General features: G+C 52.3%; 1 protein-coding gene across 4 annotated transcripts in view; it reads left to right on the top strand.

The window, feature by feature from the left end:
* The first annotated feature begins 1,693 nt into the window (after positions 1-1,693).
* The window catches only part of DVL3 (dishevelled segment polarity protein 3), a 45,227-nt gene continuing 23,906 nt past the window's right edge, over positions 1,694-23,014 (top strand). For all 4 annotated transcript variants that reach the window (XM_054039828.1, XM_054039829.1, XM_054039826.1 and 1 more), the window contains exon 1: positions 1,694-1,909. In XM_054039828.1, the coding sequence (XP_053895803.1) occupies positions 1,743-1,909 (167 nt within the window). In that variant the 5' untranslated portion in view covers positions 1,694-1,742. The remainder of the gene's footprint in view (positions 1,910-23,014) is intronic.

The following is a 23,014-nucleotide window of genomic DNA, read 5'->3' as shown; positions in this document are numbered from 1 at the left end:
AGGGTGCGGGGGGGCTCTGTGTGATGGGGGGTTGTGGGGGAGCGGGGGGGGCTCTGAGTGATGGGGGGAATCGGGGGGCGCTGTGTGATGGGGGCTGTGGGGGAGCGGGGGGGCTCTGTGTGATGGGGGGCTGTGGGGAAGCGGGGGGGCGCTGTGTGATGGGGGAGCGGGGGTCTCTGTGTGATGGGGGTTGTGGGGGAGGGGGGGGCTCTGTGTGATGGGGGGGCTGTGGGGAAGCGGGGGGCGCTGTGTGATGGGGAAGCGGGGGGCTCTGTGTGATGGGGGGCTGTGGGGAGCGGGGGGCTCTGTGTGATGGGGGGTTGTGGGGGAGCGGGGGGGGGCTCTGTGCTCTCGGGGGGCTGTGGGGAAGCGGGGGGTCTCTGTGTGATGGGGGGGCTGTGGGGAAGCGGGGGGCGCTGTGTGTTTGGGGGGCTGTGGGGAAGCGGGGGGCGCTGTGTGATGGGGAAGCGGGGGGCTCTGTGTGATGGGGGGGCTGTGGGGAAGCGGGGGGCGCTGTGTGATGGGGAAGCGGGGGGCTCTGTGTGATGGGGGGCTGTGGGGAGCGGGGGGCTCTGTGTGATGGGGGGTTGTGGGGGAGCGGGGGGGGCTCTGTGCTCTCGGGGGGCTGTGGGGAAGCGGGGGGTCTCTGTGTGATGGGGGGGCTGTGGGGAAGCGGGGGGCGCTGTGTGTTTGGGGGGCTGTGGGGAAGCGGGGGGCGCTGTGTGATGGGGAAGCGGGGGGCTCTGTGTGATGGGGGGGCTGTGGGGAAGCGGGGGGCGCTGTGTGTTTGGGGGGCTGTGGGGAAGCGGGGGGCGCTGTGTGATGGGGAAGCGGGGGGCGCTGTGTGATGGGGGGGCTGTGAGGGAGCGGGGGGGTCTCTGTGTGATGGGGAAGCGGGGGGCTCTGTGTGATGGGGGGGCTGTGGGGAAGCGGGGGGCGCTGTGTGATGGGGAAGCGGGGGGGCTCTGTGTGATGGGGGGCTGTGGGGAGCGGGGGGCTCTGTGTGATGGGGGGTTGTGGGGGAGCGGGGGGGGGCTCTGTGCTCTCGGGGGGCTGTGGGGAAGCGGGGGGTCTCTGTGTGATGGGGGGCTGTGGGGAGCGGGGGGCGCTGTGTGATGGGGAAGCGGGGGGCTCTGTGTGATGGGGGGCTGTGGGGAGCGGGGGGCTCTGTGTGATGGGGGGTTGTGGGGGAGCGGGGGGGGGCTCTGTGCTCTCGGGGGGCTGTGGGGAAGCGGGGGGTCTCTGTGTGATGGGGGGGCTGTGGGGAAGCGGGGGGCGCTGTGTGTTTGGGGGGCTGTGGGGAAGCGGGGGGCGCTGTGTGATGGGGAAGCGGGGGGCGCTGTGTGATGGGGGGGCTGTGAGGGAGCGGGGGGGTCTCTGTGTGATGGGGTGCGGGGGGGCTCTGTGCGCAGCCCCCTGTACGTTGCTGAGGGGAAGCCGCCGGCCGGCCGGGAAGGGGGAGCGGGGCGAGGCCGGGCCGCGCTCTCGCTGCCCAGCGAAGCCCCTGGGACGGGGGGCCGCGGGGGCGGAGCCGGAGCCGCCGGAGTTTGCGCTGTAGCCGGGCGGCGCTGGGACCCGGAGAACAAGGGCGAGAGGCCGGGCCGGGCCGGGCCGCTGCGTTCGAGGGGCTCCGCGCCGGGGCCGAGGGGCGCCGGGCCGGGGCGCCGTGCTGGGGGCCGGGCCGGGTGGCGCTCGGGGCCCGGGGGGCTGCAGGCCTGGTCGGGGCCCGGGCGGGGGGCGCCATGGCGGCCGCCGAGACCAAGATCATCTACCACCTGGACGAGCAGGAGACGCCCTACCTGGTGAAACTGCCGATCCCGGCCGAGCGGGTCACCCTGGGCGACTTCAAGGGCCTCCTCAACCGGCCCAACTACAAGTTCTACTTCAAGTCTATGGACGATGATTTCGGGTGAGTTGGGGGCCCCCCGGTACCCCCAATCCCGCCTCTGGGGTATGCTGGGGGGCCCCCCCGGTACCCCCAATCCCGCCTTCGGGGTGTGCTGGGGGGCACCCCGGTACCCCCAATCCTGCCTCTGGGGTGTGCTGGGGGGCACCCCGGTACCCCCAATCCTGCCTCTGGGGTGTGCTGGGGGGCACCCCGGTACCCCCAATCCTGCCTCTGGGGTGTGCTGGGGGGCACCCCGGTACCCCCAATCCCGCCTCTGGGGTGTGCTGGGGGGCACCCCGGTACCTCTAATCCCGCCTTCGGGGTGTGCTGGGGGCACCCCGGTACTCCCCATCCCGCCTCTGGGGTATGCTGGGGGGCACTCCCTGCTTCCCCAATGCCAGGGATCATAGGATCCTCAAATGTCTATATCTGGGTTAGAAGGTTGGCGGATTTGAACCTTTTCCCCCCAATCCTCTCTCATTTTGGGGCTCCATAGTCTAGTTTTTTCTGACACCCCCCAACAAACTCTACATCTCTTAAGAAACCACCAACCATGTAGGCACACGCTTAATTTTCCTGTGGAGCCCCTGATCCATTCCTCTCCCTAGGATATTCATATCCCTTCACCCCATTCGGTCATCTCCCTGCACCCTACTCTTTCGCAGTCTCTGGTGAAGATCCCATTTCTGTCTGGGGAGCTCTGCTCCTTCTCTCTTGCAGAGCACCTGCTTGGGAAGGGGTTGCAGGACCCATCTTACTTGTTTTTTTCCCCCCTCACAGGGTTCACAATTTACACTAGAACTTGTGAGGGGGCAACTGGGGCTTGCAAGAGGTCTATAGTTTCATACTCCTCCTAGCTCCTTTCTACTACAACCAAAGACTGCCCCAGGCTGTGACCTTGTTAGATCTCATAACTTAGAGCCAAGCCTGTAAATTGGGCCTGGTTACTGCTTGGGTGAAAAGCAACAGAGGGTCCTGTGGCACCTTTGAGACTAACAGAAGTACTGGGAGCATAAGCTTTCGTGGGTAAGAACCTCACTTCTTCAGAGGTTCTTACCCACGAAAGCTTATGCTCCCAGTACTTCTGTTAGTCTCAAAGGTGCCACAGGACCCTCTGTTGCTTTTTACAGATTCAGACTAACACGGCTACCCCTCTGATGCTTGGGTGAGAATCTTTCAGATAATTACTTTCTCTGCTGAGTCTGTTTTGACCCAGATGCCCCAGTATGGTGTTAGGTCTGGAGATGACAGCTTTTAGATTAGACTTAGAACCAATGTTGAGCCTATTCATGGTCATGAAAGATTCCTGGCATTTCTCACATGAGTTGGTATTACCTTTTGTCCAAATTCCAGTTGAGTTAAGTACATTTTCCTGCCCTACCTTCCCTCTGGAATTTCAGTTGTTTGCACTACATATTGTGGCTAAATTGTTGTATCCCATTGTTGGGTACTGCCAAACTGCTGCTGCCTTCCCTTCAGAGGAGGCTGCATTTCAGTGGTGGGTGAAATGAATTCTCCATGCATATTGTTTGTAAATAAATGCTTTGGGATCCTTTGAAATGTTGCTCTCAAAATGAACTGAAACCCTTGAGTGCAACACTGCCATATAGGTGGAAAAGTGTCTGCATTTGTGAACCAAGAGTAGTAGTAATAAATAGCAATGTCTCAAGTTGTGGCCAGGGGGTCTGGTGGAAGCTGCAGGAACCTGTGTTAGGCCTGGTCTTATTTCATAGCGTCACTAATGATCCAGAAGAGGAGGCATATGGCAGATTAGTGAAATTTGCAGATGAAGCAAACCAGGGAGGAGCTGCAGATACTAGTGAGGACAGAGAAATGATACAGAGTGACCCAGTGAGACTAGAAATGGGCTGAAAATAATAAAACAAGGATCAGCTTGGACAGATGCAGCTCATTCAATGGGGGAGAGGAATAACCCTAAACCTGGTTCCTCTTTGGGTGGAAGAAATCTGGGGTGTAGAAGTGGATGAGAGAGACTGAGGGGGTGGGCAGCAAATCAGACAGGAGTCTGCAGTGTGATATGGGGTAAAAAAACTGGTCAGTGTGGTTTTGTTTTAGTGCCACGTACTTCTATGCTGCTGAATAAATCATCTAATTGAGACTGCAGACGCAGAGGCCTCAAGTTCTGGAGCAGGGAGGGGAGAGTTTCTCTCTGTCTGACTCTGGGGAAAACCCATCTGGAATGTTGCTTTTAGTTCTGGGTACCTGCTTGTTCAGAGAAGTGCAAGGAGAATGATCTGAGGGCTGGAGGGAGACAGTAAGACTGATCCAGCTGTGGAATTGTCTCCAAGGAAGGGGCCAGGGCCCTGTCATTTAAGATGTTTTGGTAACTTCTAAACAGGATACAGGAGGGAATAATCTTCAACTGACCCATGGGAAGGTGGGCTGGCAGGAACCTACTGGGGTCTTGTATCTCCGTCTTAGTAAGATGGATGGGGAGGAGAGATCGTTGTAGAAGGGCATGGACACTTACTGTGCCATGTGAGTGACTGAAAAGAATTGCTGTGTGATTGAGATAGAAAGGGGTGGTATTCATGTGCACTTATTACTCTTTGCCAGACAATCTGCCCCTTTTCCCCAGGTTGCCCCTTCCCCCAGCACCTGCAAGGAGGAACATGGTTCCCGTGGAGCGAGTCTCCTGGGCCAGCCTGGTTCTGACAGTGGGAGAACTTCTAGAAACTACTTCTTTATGAGGCAGAGGGAATGTTGGAGCCTGAAGGTTCAGTGGCAGCTGGTGATACAGAAAGGGGAAGCCTCCGACTGGGATGGGCCTTGGGCTCTAAGGAGGTAAAACTCCTAGGGAATGAGGGTGAGTTCTCTGCAAGCCATCTGTCAGGGATGGATGCATTTCACCCTCCCCAGAGTCAGCCAGATTTACCTGCTAATGCAGGCCTGACAATTTCCCCTTCCCTCCTCTGCCCTAAGCTCAGGCCTGGTCAATTCCGTCTTTTCCGCCTTTCTCCAGGCAGGACAGCTCTGGCATGGCGTTCCCTTGGAAGCTCCCTCCAGCTCTCCACATCCCAAAGCAACAGTGCAGCCACTGCCTTAGGCCATGTCTTTGCTATGAGCAGTAGGGCAACACAGCTACGGCACTGCAGGCATGCCACGGTCGTGTGGTAGGGTAGACACTTACTACGGCGCTGGAAGGCGCTTTAACGGTAGGTGGGTTGATAGAAGAATTCTTCCATTGATCTGGTCATGTCTACACTGGGGGTTAGGTCAGCACAGCTTCAGTGCTCAGGGGTGTGAACTTTTAGCTATGCCAGCCTAACATTTAACTGTAGACCAGGCCTTAGTGTGTGGGATTTTCCTTTATTTTATTTATCTTGTGAACATCTGTTTGCTCTGAGTATCAGGATTGCCGGGAGGCTGATTCAGTGTTTACGTCTCCTTGGAAATGTGAACCAGGATTCTCCTTACTGAGTGTGGAGTTGCAGGGCCGATCAACGGCTATTGCTAGCCAAAGTGCAGGGTACCCAGCCTTGGAATAAGTGAATCCCAGAATGGTATCTTCTGCGGGAAGGAAAGAAACCCAAGAATAATTAATCTTGCAAATTTGGAAGAGGGGAGGGTTAAACAGAGAGGTCGTAACATTTCCTGAGCTAGTCCTCATGGGGAAATGTGTCCATTACCCACCCACAGAGCAGGAGTCTCTTACTGGACTGAGATGTGACAGCAACAAATGGCAATAGAGTCCCCTTGGGTAAGTCAATTAATCTTTCCGTGCCTCAGTTCTTCATCTGTAAACCAGCCATTCTAATACTTGCCTCCCACCCTTTGTTTGTCTTGTCTCTTGAGATTGTAAGATCCTCAGGGCAGGGACTCTTACTTGTGTGTGTCTGAATCTGTGCAGTGCTTAACACAACAGGCCCTGATCTCAGTTGATACCCTGATTTTTTAATTTTTTTTTTTTTATTACTGTATCCATGCAAGGACGTGACAAACACCACACCTCCTGAAGCCCCATTGTAGCTTGCCTGGTTATTCAGTAAGGATTTGGATCTCAGTAATGTGTGAAAAGGCTCCCCCAAGTTGTCATAGTGAAATGGTGTCTTGCTTTGTGCATCACAAATGCGGGTCTTCTCTGCAGTCTGTGCTATGCACACAATTGCAACAAGTTAAACTAAAGGTGTGATTTTTAAGCCAGTTTATTTAAACTGGTGCAACTCTATGGCTGCTCTCTTAAATCAATTTAAACCAGGTTTTTATTGGTTTAGATTTTACCTGTAACCAATATAACCAGTTTTAAACCAATAGAAGGATGTCCATGCAGTCCCTGCTCTGGTTTAATTTAAGTAGTCTTTCAAACTCATGCAATTTCTGTGTGTAGGCAAACTCTTAGCAACTGGCTCAAAGGTTTCCCTCTCCTCTCCCTAAATCCTTGGCTGCCTGAAAGTTTTAATTTTCCCCCTTACTCTGTTTCTTTTTTCTCATAACTCCGGTTGTGCCTAAGGAAGTGGTTGGTCTGAGCAATTGATTGTTTTGCTTGTCTCCATTGTGCCTTGCCAACTCTTCTACTCCATTTCATTGCGGTCTCTGGACCTCTGTGATCTCCCCTTTTTTGGCAGTGATAAGACAAACCAGCTCCCATGCCCTCTTGTGTCGCATCACTTAAGAGGACACAAGTGATTTGGGGTGGGATGATGGGGTGCTTCTGCCGCTTCTCCCACTTGTGTTCAGGAGCTGATTCCAACTTTAACCTCTGAACAGTGGTGAGTGATTTCCAGGTCTCAGCTGGCAAGCGAAAATTGGTATCCAACTAATCACCAGCCTGATAACTAATCCAGGCCTGTTTAATTATCACTCAGCTTTCCAAAGCTGGGTTCAAGGCTGAGATTAGGAGAACTTTCTGGAGCCAGAACAAAGCAGGCCCTGCTGGAATTCCCAGCTCGTGGGTCTGACGCTGTTGGTATTTGGCGACCTCATCCCGCGCACATGTGCATGGGGAAATGTGTTGATGTCTGCTGAGAGGCTGATTGATTTATTTTTATTGTGGGATCTTTTTGAAATCAGTGCCAGGAGCCTCTGTCTTTCTGGTTGCGAGTGTTTGGAGACAAGGAATGGATCCTAAACTTAATAAGCAGTGTCAATCTCTAAGAAGTGGTGAGCTGCCTCATAGTGTGCCAGCCCTTTGGAGCCTGAGATGATATTTTCTTGTATGCGTAACTTCCTTGTTTGCAGAAGGCTCTTGGCTTTGCCCTGTTCCTGGTGATAGGTGCTGCTGTCACTCAGACTGGATTGCATGCAGGGAGAGGGTGAGAGAGAATCTGTTGACAATGTAAGTGAGCTCACAAGGCTTGGAAGCCTTGTGTGATTTGTTTGCTTACTTATTTCCCTTGTGGTAAGTCTGGGTAAGGGGCAGTGCCTGTCCTGCACCTCTCCTTGTCTTCCAGCCAGTGAGCTGCTAACTGTGTCCTTACTCATACTGAGGGGTAGGGTGTATGCTGTCCCTGTGGCGTTCAGGGGCTCAGCACAAATCTGTTGTTGACTCTTTCCTAAGCAGTTAAATTCCCTAATTGAGGAGAAGAGTTGTTCATTCCCTAGATGTCCCCCAATCTGCTGCTGCAAAGTCAGGAAGGGCTAAGGGGACAAGACAAATGGGTTTAGTTGAACTGTAGATGCTTGCAGTGCTGGGTACTCTGTGTAGCTCTGCTTAGGACAATTAGACTGACTCAGCCTAGAAATCCTTGTGAAAAAGCACCTGCCTCCTGGGACAGAATTGAGGTGGTTGGCCGATGCCTATTGACTGGCCCTCCCCCAACCAGGTTATTCCTTGTCAAGCTGACCAGAAAGCTTGAGGTCCTTGGAGGGCAGCGTTCAGCTCTGAGACATGTTCACAGTACGCTCGTCTATTGCCGTCTCTCCTACCTAGCTGTGAGGGCACAGAGGTCTCCCTGCTGACCAGGTGGGATGGAGTTGCCTGGCTGGGGGCGAATGGTTATTTGAAATGTTTCTCGGGTGTCTGAATGCTGGGCGCTGCACCCACTGACCGGCTGCACCTCCTGCCTTGTAGGCCTCTGAGCACGTGGCTAGGCACTGCCAACCTCTCTGTGCTCTTCTGGTGGCAAGTTTCCACACCATTCTCCCCAGTAGGGCACCGGTGGCACATAGACACTGGAATTGATCCTAGTCGTGGCTGTTGCAGGAGCCTGTTCCCAAGTTGTGGGGGGAGGCAGAGCAAGAGCACCAGGGCTGGGGTGTAACAGATGTGTGTGTGTGTGTGGGGGGGGGGGTGGGGGGGGGGTTAGTTGCTGTACTCACACCCCCTGGATGGCATTGCATGTGCCTGCATTGCTGCACCCTACTGCTCAAACCCAGCTATTAGACTCTGTTGGTGTTCAGCCCTGGCTGTGTTGTGGTTGGCACCATGTTAGCAACCACCATGTTTGATGGCACTCGTACCCTGGCTTCTTTGCCAGGGAGAGGTGTTCTGTAAGACAAGCTAGCCAATTTGGGCCCTGTCTACACTACACAAACAACAAACCTTCACAACACCTACTGAACTTGGTTGCAGCTAATGATGAATTGAAAAGCTGAACACGGACTTCTCGACAAAATTCTGATTCCTGAAAAAGTCCAGAAGGTTTTGGTTTTGTTCTGGTGTGGAAGGTAAACAAGTTTTGGGACCTCAAAAGTTGTCGTGAAATGGAATTGCTGCCCTCTAGCCATCTCGAAGTGCAGCTTAGCTGAGTTCCAGCATGTTTGATCTGGCATTTGGTGTGTGATCATGGCCAAACATAGCCTTGTTCTCTGCCTGGGCTGCGTGCTCTTGGCTGTTAATGTAATGGTTTCAAGCATGGTTCTCTGCCCAGCTGCTGAAATGTATTCCACTGGATTTAACCCTTGTGTAAACATGGCCCTGCATCCTTGTTTCCGTGAGTTGCTGTATGCTGTCCATCACAAGGTCCTATTTGGTTATGGTGTGGTGAAGTGGGAATTTTCTGTAAATTTTTTTGTGTGCCTCAGTTTCTCCTGTATTTCGCATGGCTACCCAGTGGTGGGGGAAAAGGAACCATTTGCTCTCAGGGCAGGCTGAACGAGAGACATGGGTATGAATGTCACCTGTCTGAGCCTGAATGGGTCCTTAAAAAGGACAGGCTGACGCTGACCCCATATCCGTGGAAAATCTGAGAAGACCATGGCAAATCCAGTCACCAGGACATTGACACCTGGCAACTAATGCCCAGAGGGAAAGGGGTTTCCCCACCACTCAGCATGGAAGCTGAGCAAAATTCCCAGCTCGAGAACAAAGAACTGGGAAGGAGTGAGGTGGAGGGATCGGATTTGGCTGTTCGAAGGAGTCGAGCCTCTCACTGGGAACTGCCCAGGGAGGTCAAAGTGAGAGAAAGAGAGAGACAGAGCCTGAACATGGAGTTCATTACAGCTTGGCTGGGCTCTGGGCTAACCAGAATGGGCTTGGTCTGTGCTTTAACCTTCAGTCTTTGGGCTCACCTAAGGACTTACTAGGCTGTGTCCAATTGACTGATAAACCTGACTTTTTTTGACACTAAGCGTCACTGCAAATACTGGGTGAGGTGCATTAATCCCTGAAGGGTAGACAAGTCGCTGCCAGGGTCTGTCTCAGCTGGACTCTCTGGACGGTGCTCACAGGGTGAAGCAGGAGGTCTGGAGCCCCAGACGTTCAGTCTAGGAGGTGATGAGGCCTCATGGCTCACCCTGAAGGAAGAGTGATACCCCTTGGGAGTCTGGCACATCGAAGGGATTCCTCCATAGCACCAGTCCTGTGGATCTGAGACATATGGTTCTGCCAGAAAGAGTGTTTTCTGTACTCAACATTAAATTGGCTTCAGTTCCTGACTCCGTTTTCTGAGCTCAGTGGTCTGCCAGTGGCTTTCAGTGACAGCAGGGTCTAGTGCTCCGAGTGAAGGAAAGAGGCCTCATGCACGGAGCGGCCTGCCAGGGAACATGTGAGGCTTTGGTGGGGGGTATCTCTGGCTTCTGTGGTCAGGACAGTGAGTGCCCTCCCCCAGTGCTCACTGGAAGAATATGATACTGTTGGTTTTCTGGTTTACTTTTGCCTCTTGTCCTGTTAGTGAGCTAATGATGACAGTATGGCAGCCATTGTTCGGTCTTCTGGTTTCCATTTAAAATAAATGTTTGAGAGTCTCGTTTTGAAGTTGGCAGAGCTCCATTCCACACAGGGGCCCTTTGCTCCCTTTGTAGCCCGGTTGCCTTTCAGCAATGTGTCTGGGTGGTACTGCTTGGGAACAATGTTAGTGTCCCCTTTGCCGGGAGCAGCAAGGGGGTGGGATTGCCAGGGAATTAGTGGTGTTGGCTGGCTTGGAGCTGGGGATGCAGATGGTGGTAGATCATGTCCCTCGTGCTCATGGCTCCGAATCCTGAGCCCCTGCTAGTTCCCCTCAAGCTTAGCTCCCTCCAGTGTACATGACCTGTTTGCCCTTGGATTCCCCACCTACTCTCATCTCATTGGGAGCTCTGTGATTCGTCTCCGTTGCAGTGTCCAGTCCAGTGACTGTGATCATATATTATTGTAACGGCTGTATTGTTGTCCTGTTGCTGTGCACCTCCCAGAGGACTGGCTAATTTCTGTCTCTGATGAGGGCTTGTCCTGACCTAGGCAGTCGCTGAACTGGTGCCATGCGCTCCCTCCCCAGATACGAGGGCATGGCTGTGAAAACACGCGTCTGCTCAGTCCTGCCGATCCCCGGGAGGCTGACAGGACCAAATGTGTTTGAGCTGCAGCATTCTGGCCCAGAGCCCTCTTGAGCTATGGAAGCTGATGTGCAGAGCTTGGCTTGATATTGCTCAGCCAGGAGGGAAGGGGAGTGCGAAAAGGCGTCTCTGTGTGGACAAAGGAGTGAGTCCCCCAGTCTTTCTTCATAGTCATGCTTGGTTTCCAAAAACCTCACAAAAACCAGCCCCTTTTTCTAGGCAGTCAGGCCGTACGCCTTTCTCTTTAGCTATGCAGAGCGCATCGTTAAAGCTCCTTGGGTCCTTTCTGAGGCTTCTGTGATGTAGGTTAGCGGGAGTCTCCTGTGTAGGTTGGGAAAGGGCTGTGCAGCTGATGGGATGTTTCAGTTTATGCAGGGGATGCTCCTGGAATGAGAGAATTGGTTCGATCCTGCTGATCCTTCACCTCCTCTGCCCCTGAGCTAGCCTTGGCTGCATCCAGTGTAAACATGCAAGAGAACACAGCAGTGTCCTGGGCCGGGGCATTGCTTATACCTGACTCTCTGTGAAAGGCCCTGCAGGACAGCTGGGCTTGGGTGAGTTTGGTTTGTAGTATGCTGTGCAAGCTGCTGATGTGGACGTTGCCTGTGTGTTGCCCAGTCCTCTGTGCACACTGGATGCTGTTTGGGCTGCATGGAGGCTTATCTGATGGGGTGACAGCCAGAACCCTGTTTGGTGTTTCCGATTGATTCCCTCCTCTTTCCCCTCCCACCCTCTTGTTTGTTAGTTGGAGGCTGCTTCCATGACCTTTGCTATCTGGCTGGTGGTTTTCTGGAGTGTTTGTAGCGGGGTGGGTGGGTCTGGCTGCAACATCATGTGATCCCAGCCCTCATGGCTTGTTGTTCAGATGGAACACGTGAACCCCATCATTTCAGTGGGGAGGGGGAGGTGTTAGACAAGACTTTGTTGGAAGCATAGGACAGTTTTCAGATCAATTTTCCCCAACACATTTTTGGGGCACTTGGAGCCGGATCTGATTTGGGGGGGGGTTGGGCCAATCTCTCAGCTATTTTGTCTCCATAGCAAAACCTTCCACTCCCTCTGACCACGTCTACAAGAGAGGTCCCAATTATTGCTCTTGTTTATAGAGTGCGCCGGTGTGCTCTGTACTGTGTGCTCCATCCCTGCCTCAAAGGACTCTCAGGCTAAGCAGACAAGAGCTTTGGTGATTTGCAGACGAGACATATTGGCATCTTCCTGAGCTTCCTTCCTGCTGCTCTGAGGCTCTTGGTCTGGCTTTTCTCTCTCTCTCCAGCCTTGTGATGTTGTGACTGTGATAATTACGATGGGCCAGCGCCGCTAGGAACTAAGCTGCTCTGGTAGCTTTGGCGGGCACAGAGTTGGAGCCGGGCTCTTCTCCCCCTGGGATCACTGGGCTCCCAGTTGTACAGGCAGTATTGTTTGGAGTTGGAACAATTATGATTTTATATCAGTTATTTTTTAGATGGGGGGGGGGGGGATTCCCTAGGACTGCCCCATCGTGGGTCAAGTCTCCAGGGCAGTGGGAGCATCATTCAGTCAGTGTGTCATACCGGCTGGGCTTTGAGTTGGTTGTCCCCTCTCTGCTCTGCCTTGCTGGCCAAGATGTAAGTAACACTACAGTGAATTTCTGTAATACTGACTGAACTGGCAGAAAAGAATCAGGCTTGTTGGCCCTGGCGTTACAGGCTCCGAGCTGCACTTAAGCTTTAAATCCCTGGGAGGAACAGGCTTCCTCATGCCCCCCAGGGTAGGGACATTGACTTCCCCATAGAGAACAGCTGCTAGGAGAGAACTAGCAGCAGCCCTGTCTGGGAAAGTCTTTCCTCTCAGCTGACTTCTGGATCTGCCCTTGCAGTGCTGAGAAGAGCGTCTGCTGAATGACCTCCCTCTTTGTTGCCAGCTGTCTCAGTGGCTCATGGGGAGTGCTGGGTGTGAATGAGGCAGGCTGTGTCTGGGTTTCTCTGATGCCCAGCAGCTGCTGCCGTACACACTAGTCTACCTCAGAGATGAGTCTAAGGGCCAGGCAGACAGGATTGCATTCTGGGAGCTGTGTCACAGGCTTGGACTACAATGGAGAGGACGTTTGTGCTGAAAACATAGGCCTAAGAGTCGAGTGCCTTGGGTTTTGTTCTCAGCGTTGCCACCAATTTACTGACTTTGGCCAAGACACTTCCCTTTTGTGTGCCTTATAGTCCCTCTCTATAACATAGGGGTAATACTGACCTACTTTATTGGGCTAGAGATTAGTGTTTGGAAAGTGCTTTAAGATCCTTGGCTGGGATGTGCTGAGAAAGGGCCAGGTCTTATTCTCGCCTCATGGGGTGAATTCCAGAGGGATTTATTGTACAGACAGGGTTCCTCCTGAGTTGTTACTAATGTGGGTATCCTAAGGACTTTGCTTGGAATTCTTTCCTAAACTGGCCCCTTGTGATGTGTCAGCTGTAAATCCAACCACTTCAGGCTCTGTAGTGAGTACCAGGGACTGGAGAGAGAGCACAGAAGCAAGCAATGAAAAAGGCCTGTGGGTGTGAGCTCATCTAGGCCTTGTCTTCTCTAGGGAAAAAAGTGTTTTCTTTTTACCATTAATGTTTACCTCTGCCTGTTAACACGTGTTTAGGGTTACCATATTTTGTGCCTCCAAAAGAAGGACACTCCACGGGGCCCTGGCCCCGCCCCCAGCCCCGCCCCCTCCCCAACTCCGCCCCCTCCCGAAAGTCTCCGCCCCCTCCCCTGCTTCCCGCGAACATTTAATTCGCGGGAAGCCTGGGCAGGTAAGGGGGGGTGTGGGGGGAGGAGGCGCGGCCCAGGCTGGCCCCCCCGGCGGCTCCAGCCTGGGTTGGCTCGGGCCCTGGGGTGCCGGCCCTGGCCCCCCGGCGGCCCAGCGCACCCCCCCGGAGGCCCGACCCCGCGGCCCAGCGCACCCCCCCGGCGGCCCGGCTCCCGGCCCGACCCCCCGGCTCCCGGCCCGGCACTGCGCCCCTGGACCCTGGACCCGGCCCGGCACCGCGACCCCGGCCCAGCCCTCCCTCCCGATTTTCCCGGACATGCCCGGCTTTTGGGGATTTCCCCCCGGACGGGGACTTGAGCCCCCAAAAGCCGGACATGTCCGGGAAAATCCGGACGTATGGTAACCCTACACGTGTTAAAACTGCTACTGCCTTGTCCATAACTTTAACATGGTAATTACTATCAGTGCTTAATTTGTAATGAAAGAGGTGCCGGGTCTCAAGCAATATTTTTACTTTCATAACTGATGTGTCAAGCATCAGTGCCGGGGCTACGAACTGCCAAGCCTAGAGGTGCAAATTAAGCCCTGGTTACTATCTGTTAGTAAAACCCACTTTTTTCTTAGTGTGGATGGACCCCCAGTCTGGCTTGCAGACACTGGGGCAGTTTTATTCTTTAATGCACTTTTTCTAGTGTTTTGCCCCAGTCTAGTTTTAAATGTCTGAAGCAGTTGGACTCCCATCTCTTTTCTAGGAAAATGATTTTCCCAGGCAGGTATCTCTCCTGACAGAGTTCTTGCTGATCGCCTATATTATTCCTTTTCTTAATAACCACCTCTTTCTCCTGCCTACGCTCCACTGTCTTCCCCTGAATAGCTTTCAGTGCCCAGGAGGCTAGTAGCAACTCACTGTATCTGTGACTCCAGAGTCCTGTGGGTAATCCATACATGGGCAAACCAAACTGTTCACTGTTGGGGATTCTTATGCTGTTTGGGAGGAGAGTATCTCGTGCACCTGTCGTACAATGAATCCTGCAGGGCAGCTTTTGGTCTACCCTTTTGTTTTCATTGCACAGTGTCCGATCATTAAATAGCTGGGGGTAATGTGCAAAATATTGCAATAAGTGTGACTTTGGTACTTGATGTGATTGCCAGTTTGGTGGCAAAACTTTGAGAGTGCAGAGAAGGTCACTAGGGTGCTAGTCGTTGTGGTAGCTGACTCATCCGTGTGTTACTTAGATCTTCCTAACGCAACCTCTCTACTCTCACAAGTGAAATCAGACTAGGCCAGGAGATGTCTTCATTGTAGTATGGTAGAGGGACTTGCATTATAGATACATTTTCAGATACATACAACTTTCTCCCCTCTCTTGGATAAGATTTCTCATGTTAGCTGGAGCTAACATGTGAAATGCTGATAGGGCGGGAGAAGGTCGAGACAAACAAAATCCTATTTCCCCTCTCTTCCCCCCACTACCCCCCCCCCTCCGGTCAAGAATCAAGGTGTGTGTCCCCCCCAATTCAGCTGCCTTTTTATGCACAGATATCTTTAATCTGGGCCCTTTTGAATCTTCTAGTCCCCCCAGTTGACACAACCCTCCATGTGGCCAATGCCTTGGGCTGCGCTAAGTATGGGGAAATTGCCTGCTGCTTGTGTACTCTTAGTGAGCTGTAGAGCTCACATGCATCTGAGCTGAGATGTGCACAATAATCACATGCCTGTGTTGCTATGTGATCCTGTATGGATGTCCCAGTCTCACAAACGCGTTGTTATAAAGCACTCCCAGTGACTTAACTGCGGAGCAAGGAGAGACATTCCATGCAAATAAGAACGGCCATACTGGGTCAGACCAAAGGTCCATCAAGCCCAGTATCCTGTCCTCTGACAGTGGCCAATGGCAGGTGCCCCAAAGGGAATGAAGAGACAGGTTATCATCAAGTGATCCATGTCCTGTCGCCCATTCCCAGCTTCTGAGAAACAGAGGCAAGGGACACCATTCCTGCCCATCCTGGCTAATAGCCATTGATGGACCTATCTTCCATGAATCTATCTAGCTCCCTTTTGAACCCTGTTATAGTTTTGGCCTTCACAACACTCTCTGGCAAGGAGTTCCAGAGGTTGACAGTGCGTTGCGTGAAAAAATACTTTCTTGTGTTTGTTTTAAACCTGCTACCTATTAATTTCATTTGGTGGCCCCTTGTTCTTGTATTATGAGAAGGAGTAAATATCACTTCCTTATTTACTTTCTCTATACCACTCATGATTTTATAGACCTCTATCATATCCCCCCTTAGTCGCCTCTTTTCCAAGCTGAAAAGTCCCAGTCTTATTAATCTCTCCTCATACAGAAGCCATTCTATACCCCTAATCATTTTTGTTGCCCTTTTCTGAACCTTTTCCAATTCCAATACAACTTTTTTGAGATGGGGCGACCACATCTGCACGCGGTATTCAGGGTATGGGCATACCATGGATTTATATAGAGGCAATATGATATTTTCTGTCTTATTATCTATCCCTTTCTTGATGATTTCCAACATTCTGTTCGCTTTTTTGACTGCCGCACTGTACGTTGAGTGGATGTTTTCAGAGAACAATCCACAATGACTCCAAGATCTTTCTTGAGTGGTAACAGGTAATTTAGACCCCATCATTGTATATGTATAGTTAGGATTATGTTTTCCAATGTGCATTACTTTGCATTTATCAACATTAAATTTCATCTGCCATTTTGTTGCCCAGTCATCCAGTTTTGTGAGATGCTATATTAATGCTTCAATACGGCTAAGAGTGAGGAAAGTGAAAGTCCTGGGTCACGTAACAACTCTTCCCATCCTGCAGATACACTGGGGCAGGAAGTGGATCTGTTGCTGAACATAATTATCCGCAATGGACCACTCTGAAGTGGTGTTGGAAAAGGTTTAACTAACTGCTAGTGTAACCACTTTTCAACACTGCTACAGAACTCAGAATTCTGTTGTTTAGTCACATAATAGCTGCAGCTTGGGTAGCTGCAGGGCAAGTCCTACCACCTTCCACTGTGTCTTCGCCCTGCTCTGGAGAGACCGCTACAGGATTGGGCCCTGGCAACCTAGATTTGCTGAGACTGCCAAGAGGAGGACCAGTCAGTGCCAGTTGTGACCGTGATCCAAGAGAAGCGAAGGAGCCAAAGCAGAATTACTTTAATTTTGAGAACAGCCTGGGAAGGGCTGGGGCTGCTGGGATTTTCCCTGTCCTGCACGTTTGGCTAAGCTGTTGCTTGGAGCAGTATGCCATCTCCTTGGGGGCGTGGTTGACTTGACTCTGGTCAGGGTTAGTTTTGTTCTGTGACTTGCTTGCTTTTTTTTTGGTGGGGGGAGGGACAGCTCAGTGGTTTGAGCATTGGCTGCTAAACCCAGGGTTGTGAGTTCAATCCTTGAGGGGGCCACTTGGGGATCTGGGGCAAAATCAGTACTTGGTCCTGCTAGTGAAGGCAGGGGGCTGGACTCGATGTCCTTTCAAGGTCCCTTCCAGTTCTAGGAGATGGGATATCGCCATTAATTTATTTTATTTATTTTTATTTTGGGTCTCTGATTCAGTCCCAGCGCATCCTCTTTCTTACTAGGTAGGATCAGAGCATCTTTCTTTCTTTTCTTGTTCCTCCAGTTGCCAAAACCAGTGTCCCCTTCCTTTCTGTTGCGCTTCCCTGGACCCCAAGGTCTGGTGTTTGCTTGGCACTGGGAGTAGAGCAGAGGGCAAGACTAAACCAAGAGACTTTGATTTGTCTGGAAAATAATCTTTTTTATGGTGGCCCTGCTGAGAGGCCATGTCTGTCCTACAGCAGGTACATTGCTCTAGTGCGGGGCCCTGCCTCCGGGGAAGAGCCTGAGAAATGGCTGGATTTAGTATAAAATGCTCTTAAGATCTGTCCCATTCAGTGTTCGTTCCGGGAATTTCTTGCAACTTCCTCCCAAACGTCTGTACTGGCCACTGTTGGAGATAGGAGACCAGGCTAGCCGGTCCAGTGCTCGGGTCTGTCTGTTCCTATTCTGCATGCCTCTTCCCACGGTAGACAGGTGTATTTCTGTAACTGTCTCCTTGCAGGTTGATCATTCCAGCCACCCTGTTTTTGTTAAAAGCAACAGAGAGTCCTGTGGCACCTTTAAGACTAACAGATGTATTGGAGCATAAGCTTTCGTGGGTGAATGCCCACTTCATTGGATGCATGTTTTTGTTGCTTTTCTCTGAATTCTTTCCAGTTTGCTGACATTTGTCTGGTGGGCACACTCTACTAGGCGTGTGATTGCCTCCTTCCCTGCTTGGCTCTGGTGCAGAGGAGTTGTCCAGTAATTGCTCCAGCTGTGGTTGGAAATAGTTCTCAAGCTGGCTCTCACTGTCCTCCCCTGCATCTGAGCGCTGTAGGGAATTGGTGTAACTGCTCGCCCTCCCTTCCCCCAGAAGGTATGCTGGGATGTAGAGTCTAGGATCCATGACTATCCAGTTGTTTCTTAAGCCATCCTCTGCAGCTGCTCTGGCCCTACTTTTGGAAAGGGACGCATCCACTTTGTGGGGTTCCTTCTGTCATTGTCTGGGGCTAATGCTTTGTCATACTATAAAAGAAGGTGATTTGGGGCTTGTTTTTGACTCCCCTGTTGGCTTTGCAGAGGCTGTCTGCGTGGGCACAGAGTGCCCCGGTCAGGAGAGAAGTTGCTGTTGATAGTCCCACAGGCTATCTGGAGACTTTGTGAGCCTGTGGAGAAAAGGGCACAGGATTCTGACTCTCCCCACAGCTGCCCCTCTCTCCCCTCTCTGTCCTTACAGGGCATTTCATTGGAAATGGGAGCAGGGTGTAGAAGGAACATAGCTGCTGATCTGAAGTGATGTGTTTGGGAACGAGCCTGTGTGAAATTTGTGTGCTAGGACTGAGAAACATGACTTGTCCTTTAGATGCTGCTTCAAATGAAATAGCCATCAAGGCCCAAGAATGGAGCTTTGTAGTTGCTCCCACATGAGCAGAAGCCAGCGCTGTTTCCTTACTGTAGGAAGCAGAGGTGCCCCATCAGTGGGTGCACTGCCTGCCATTGTTCAGCCCAGCATCCCATATGGAGTCATCCTCAGCCTGGCCTCAGAGGCGTATGGGTAGAACTCCCAACCTCACCCACACTGCCCTTGCTTTACAAGCCCCTCTGGGCAGCTGCACTGTGGGAGGCCATGGGGGCTGACACTACTGGAATCTTCCACCCTAGAGTCTGATTAGAGAGGTTGTGCCTTCTCCTTCATCCTAAGTGTCTCGTGTTTGGGTTTCCCCCCTTCCATTGTTGGGGCAGTGAGAGGGCAGTATGCAATGGTCGGTGACAGTTTTCCCTCTAATTTTTCCCACGCATGTGCAGAAAGAATTTTGTTATGTGCACCAATATGGAGGTGATGTGTCACACATCACCTCTATATTGGTGCATATAACAAAATTCATGTGGCAGGGGTGGGGCTGAGGGGTTCAGAATGTGAGAGGGGGCTCAGGGCTGGGGCAGAGGGTTGGGGTGCGGATGGTGAGGGCTCTGGCGTGCGGCTGGGGATGAGGGGTTTGGGGTGCAGGCTGCCCCGGAGCTATGGTGGGGAGATAGGATTCCCGCCCAGCTCTCTCTCCCCGCATCAGCTCCTGGGCTGGGGGTGGGAGAGGTGCCTCTCCCCACCTCGGCAGCTCTGGGGCTGGGGCCGCGGGATAGGCACCTCTTCCCTGACTGTGGTAGATCTGGGGCTGGGCTGGGTTGGGCCTCCGGGAGGGGCGCCTCTCTCCTGGCCGCTGCAGGTCCGAGGCTGGGCTGGGGCCGGCGGGGAGAGGCGCCTCTCTCTGCCGCAGCCCTGAGCGCCTGCGCGGCGCTAAATAGGCTGCTATGCGGCTGTGAAGCTTAGATGGAACTTAGGTCGGTGACATGAGGCCAGGGTGCAGTCAGAGGCAGTTTTGTTGCCTCCCCCCGCCCCGGGCAGACCTGTTGTTAAACACAAACCAATTGCTCACATGGTGGTGGGGAATAAATCCAGTGAATATTCACCCTCCTCCCAACAAATGTCTGCCCAGGTCTCAGATGTGATTGGAGATGTCTGCCTGGTTTTGTGCCTTACCAGTTCCGCTCTGCGAGGAGGCTGCACTGTTGACTGGTCCAGGAATATGGGCTGAGAACAAAGGGGCTGTGCTGGGCCTGTTGTGCGGAGAGGCCAGGAGGAGGGGGTGCTGGTGAGCGAATTGTTTTGTGGTGACTCCCTTGTTCCCCAGGTGTGGAGGTCGAGTTGCTCAGATCCCCCCTTCTCCCTCCTTGCTCTCCCGCTGCGTTGATGCTTTTCCAGGAATGAGCTGTTCTGCTAACCCAGCACATTCCACAGCATCAGCGTTTTTTTGGCAGGAGCTTTGCCTGCTGTTAGGAAAGCGCCCGGGCTGGCTGGGCTTCTCTCCTCCAAAGGCCAAGGAAGAAGGGCCTCATCCCGCCTGCTACATTGCACACACAGGGGCTCATTGGTCTTCTCGTCCCTGTCTGCCACACTACACGGCTGGCAGTGGTGGGGGTCTCCGATGCCTTTGTTGCAGTATCCCTCCACATCTGGGAGGGGGTGGGGGGGCTCTTTGCACCTCCTTGCTTTGATGTTTTCCTTGTTTCTCATTTTAACCCCTGTACGGTCCCAGGACCTGCAGGTGAGAACAGAGAGCGTGTTACATTCTCAGGCAGCCTGGAAAACAGTGACGTACTGGTAGAACTGCAGGGATTCCATCGAGAGCTCATTAACGAGATACTAAATAAGACTGTGAAGTACACCAGATTAGTTGTAACCACTGGGTTAGCTACTGCCATTGGCCCAGTAGATCCTTCCTTCCAGCTAACTGGCTAGTCCCTGCTTTTTCCTCCGCGTTCCAGTGGGAGCTGAGCTCTGTTTTGCTTGGCACCATCAGATCATCAAGCTGACAATTCCAGGTACTACAGTGATGGGTGCTGTATAGTGTGCTTAATCCCTAGGTTCGTATCTTTGGTATTGCTGTGGCATCTCCCAGCTGCTTGGATCCAATTGGAGCTGAGCAGTACCGTTGGCCAGGCCTTGTTGTTTTTGCTTGCCGGCCCCACCATTAAGATGAACCTTAAAAGCCACTTTGGATAGTGCTTAGCCCACCCTGAAATACATCCGTCTCCTTTCAGTTGCAGCTTCTCTGAGCCAGTTTTCCCTCAGCAGGAGCCCAGCTTTCAGTCGTGAGTGTGTTGCTATGTCTGCTGGCTTGCCCAAGGTTTCCTGAATTTGTCTGTAGGGAGCTTTTTTACCCAGAGGCCCTTCATTCATTCCCCCAGTGTGGTCCCTTTAGGCTTATCTGCTATCCTTGTTGTTGACCCTGTAGACTAGCTCATTCTGCCCCAATGAGTTGAAGCTGCTTGGATTACAGGAGTGGGGAGATGGGTTTATTTTTAGTTGGGGTGTTTCCTTTTGCCCCAGCCAGAGGGAATGAAAGTGGCTTTGAACCTTCAGAGGCCTGGAGAATGGCTCCTTTGATGGCTTCTCTAAACATTGTTGTGGGGGTGGATGCCAGTGGTGTCTGCTGGGCAGGGCAAAATTAATGAATGTGGAAATGCCTCTGTGTCTCCTGCAGTTTTCTCCCCAGCTTCCTGTGTCTGTTCAGACTGACAGGTCTGTGGAGCTTGTTTGCAGGGCAGCTCCTACAGTCAGTTGGTTACTCGGCAGCTCGCAGAGGTCCAGGGGGGAGAGGCCACTGTGGGTCTTCAGCTTAATTTGATTTCTGGGCCTCATGCTTAGTTTAGTTGGTGCTAGACAGGCCTCTGAGGTCAGTTGGTTATTTCCAAATCCTGTTCCTTCCGCATCCCTGGGCTGGATCAACACTCGATCCTGGGTGGGTTGGGGTGGCATGGAAGTGGGTGCCCTCCTCACTGAGCACAAATCCAGCAGGAGCTGAATGTCTCTGCTAACTCCAGCTCTGGGACATAGGGCCTGCGCTGGTTTCTTTTCCAGTCATTGAAAGGGCCTTTCTAAGGCTTGAGTGTCTAGGGCAGAGAAATCATAACAGGAACCATCTTCTTATTGTGTGTACGGTGCCTAGTTCGGTGGAGCCCCAATCCCTAACCAGGACCTTTACACAGTATAATAATAGGTGCCTTGACAAGGCCTCATGACTGCAGTGATGTGGAGCGGCCAAAGGAGCTCGTTAGGAGCAGGGAACTATAAAGAACCTGTCCAACAGTGACAAAGGAACAGTGAGTGACCAAGGCTTCATTGAAGTGCTCAGCCCCTTAGGCTGGGGAGAATTTCGCGCCCCCTTTGCCTGTCCTCAGTTTGAAGGAGTCATGGCCCTGAGTAGCCGTGCTGGAAAAAAATTCTGCATGACTGATTCCTTAGATTCCAAGGTCACAAGGGACCATTGTGATCATCTAGTTGTGATCACCTGTATAAAACAGACCACAGAACTTCCCCACAGTAATTCCTTTTTAATACAGCATATCCAAGAGGGCGTGGGAGGGAAGTTGTTACAGTTGGGTATGCGCATGTTCAGTCTTTTGCTTCTTCACTGACTCCATTACTTCCCTTAGCAATAGGAGCACCACGTGGTGAGACTGTTAAGTTGTCAGGCCAAAAATGGCAGGGCCTGGTTGATGTGCTTTAGTTCCTGGGAGTGGCTTTCCCTGCTGCCTCTGTGAGCAAGCAGTGAAACAAAACGTGCTCTCTGAAGACTCCTTGTAAAGTTCACCTTATGACTTATGCAGGAGAACAGATGACAGGTGCCTGCTATGGCACTGTTATTGTAGGGTCCCAGTTTAGCAGATCAGTTGCTTTACAATCCTTGCTTCCCAAAAACCTCAAACGAAGGCAATTGTGTGATGAAGTTCTCAGCAGCCCATTGGGACCAGGTGATGGAGACACTAGAGGACGGCCGGGGTACAGTATACCGCCTTCTGAGAGGGAAGGCTCAAGGGAGCTGGAGTGCAGTTGAGTCTGTAAGCTCCTCGTGCGATGAAATTGGAATGCCGAGGAAGATATTGCTCGTGGGGGCTTGGGAAAGGAGTTTGAAGGGGAGATGACAATCTCATCTTGTGCTCCTAGAGCCCTTCTCACCCCAGCATGCCTTACAGACTTAGTGCATGTGCATCTCCCAGCCATAAAATGTAGTTTAGTTGGAGGTTGTCTCAGTTACTTAAGTGGAAGACCCTTCAGAGAGAATGTTGCTCTTTCAAGGAATACAAATGTTACCTGAAAATGCAGTCAGTCAACAAAACATCCTTATCTCTGTCCTGGTCCCTTCCATCCCATACAGCATCATGCACCTGCTGATACACATGGGGTGAAGACGTGTTGATGGAGTTTTTGATTGACTCTGGGAAGCCCCTGGTTTATGACTGCAGACTTCTCAAATCCCCTAAGCCTATCTGATGCACATAGTTTGCCCCTGGAGATGAGGGCCTCTGTATCTGACACACAAGTGTGATCGCTGGCATGCAAGCGCCCTGATTTAGGATCCAGGCTTTCAGAGGGTGATAACCCACGTACAACAGCGTTATGTCTGGGCTTGATCTCTGAGGACATTTCACGTTTGAAATGCCATCTTTTTTTTCAGGAATTGCCCTACATAATTGTCCTCATTAGGTGATCTCTTCTGGTAAAGAGATGTCACAACCTGTTTCTTTTTGGCAACAGCATTTGGCCTTGCAGAAGAAACTGCGGATGA

The sequence above is a fragment of the Malaclemys terrapin genome, chromosome 9, assembly GCF_027887155.1.
Source record: "Malaclemys terrapin pileata isolate rMalTer1 chromosome 9, rMalTer1.hap1, whole genome shotgun sequence".
Classification (NCBI taxonomy): Eukaryota; Metazoa; Chordata; order Testudines; family Emydidae; genus Malaclemys; species Malaclemys terrapin.
This window is presented reverse-complemented; position numbering and strand designations above follow the sequence as displayed.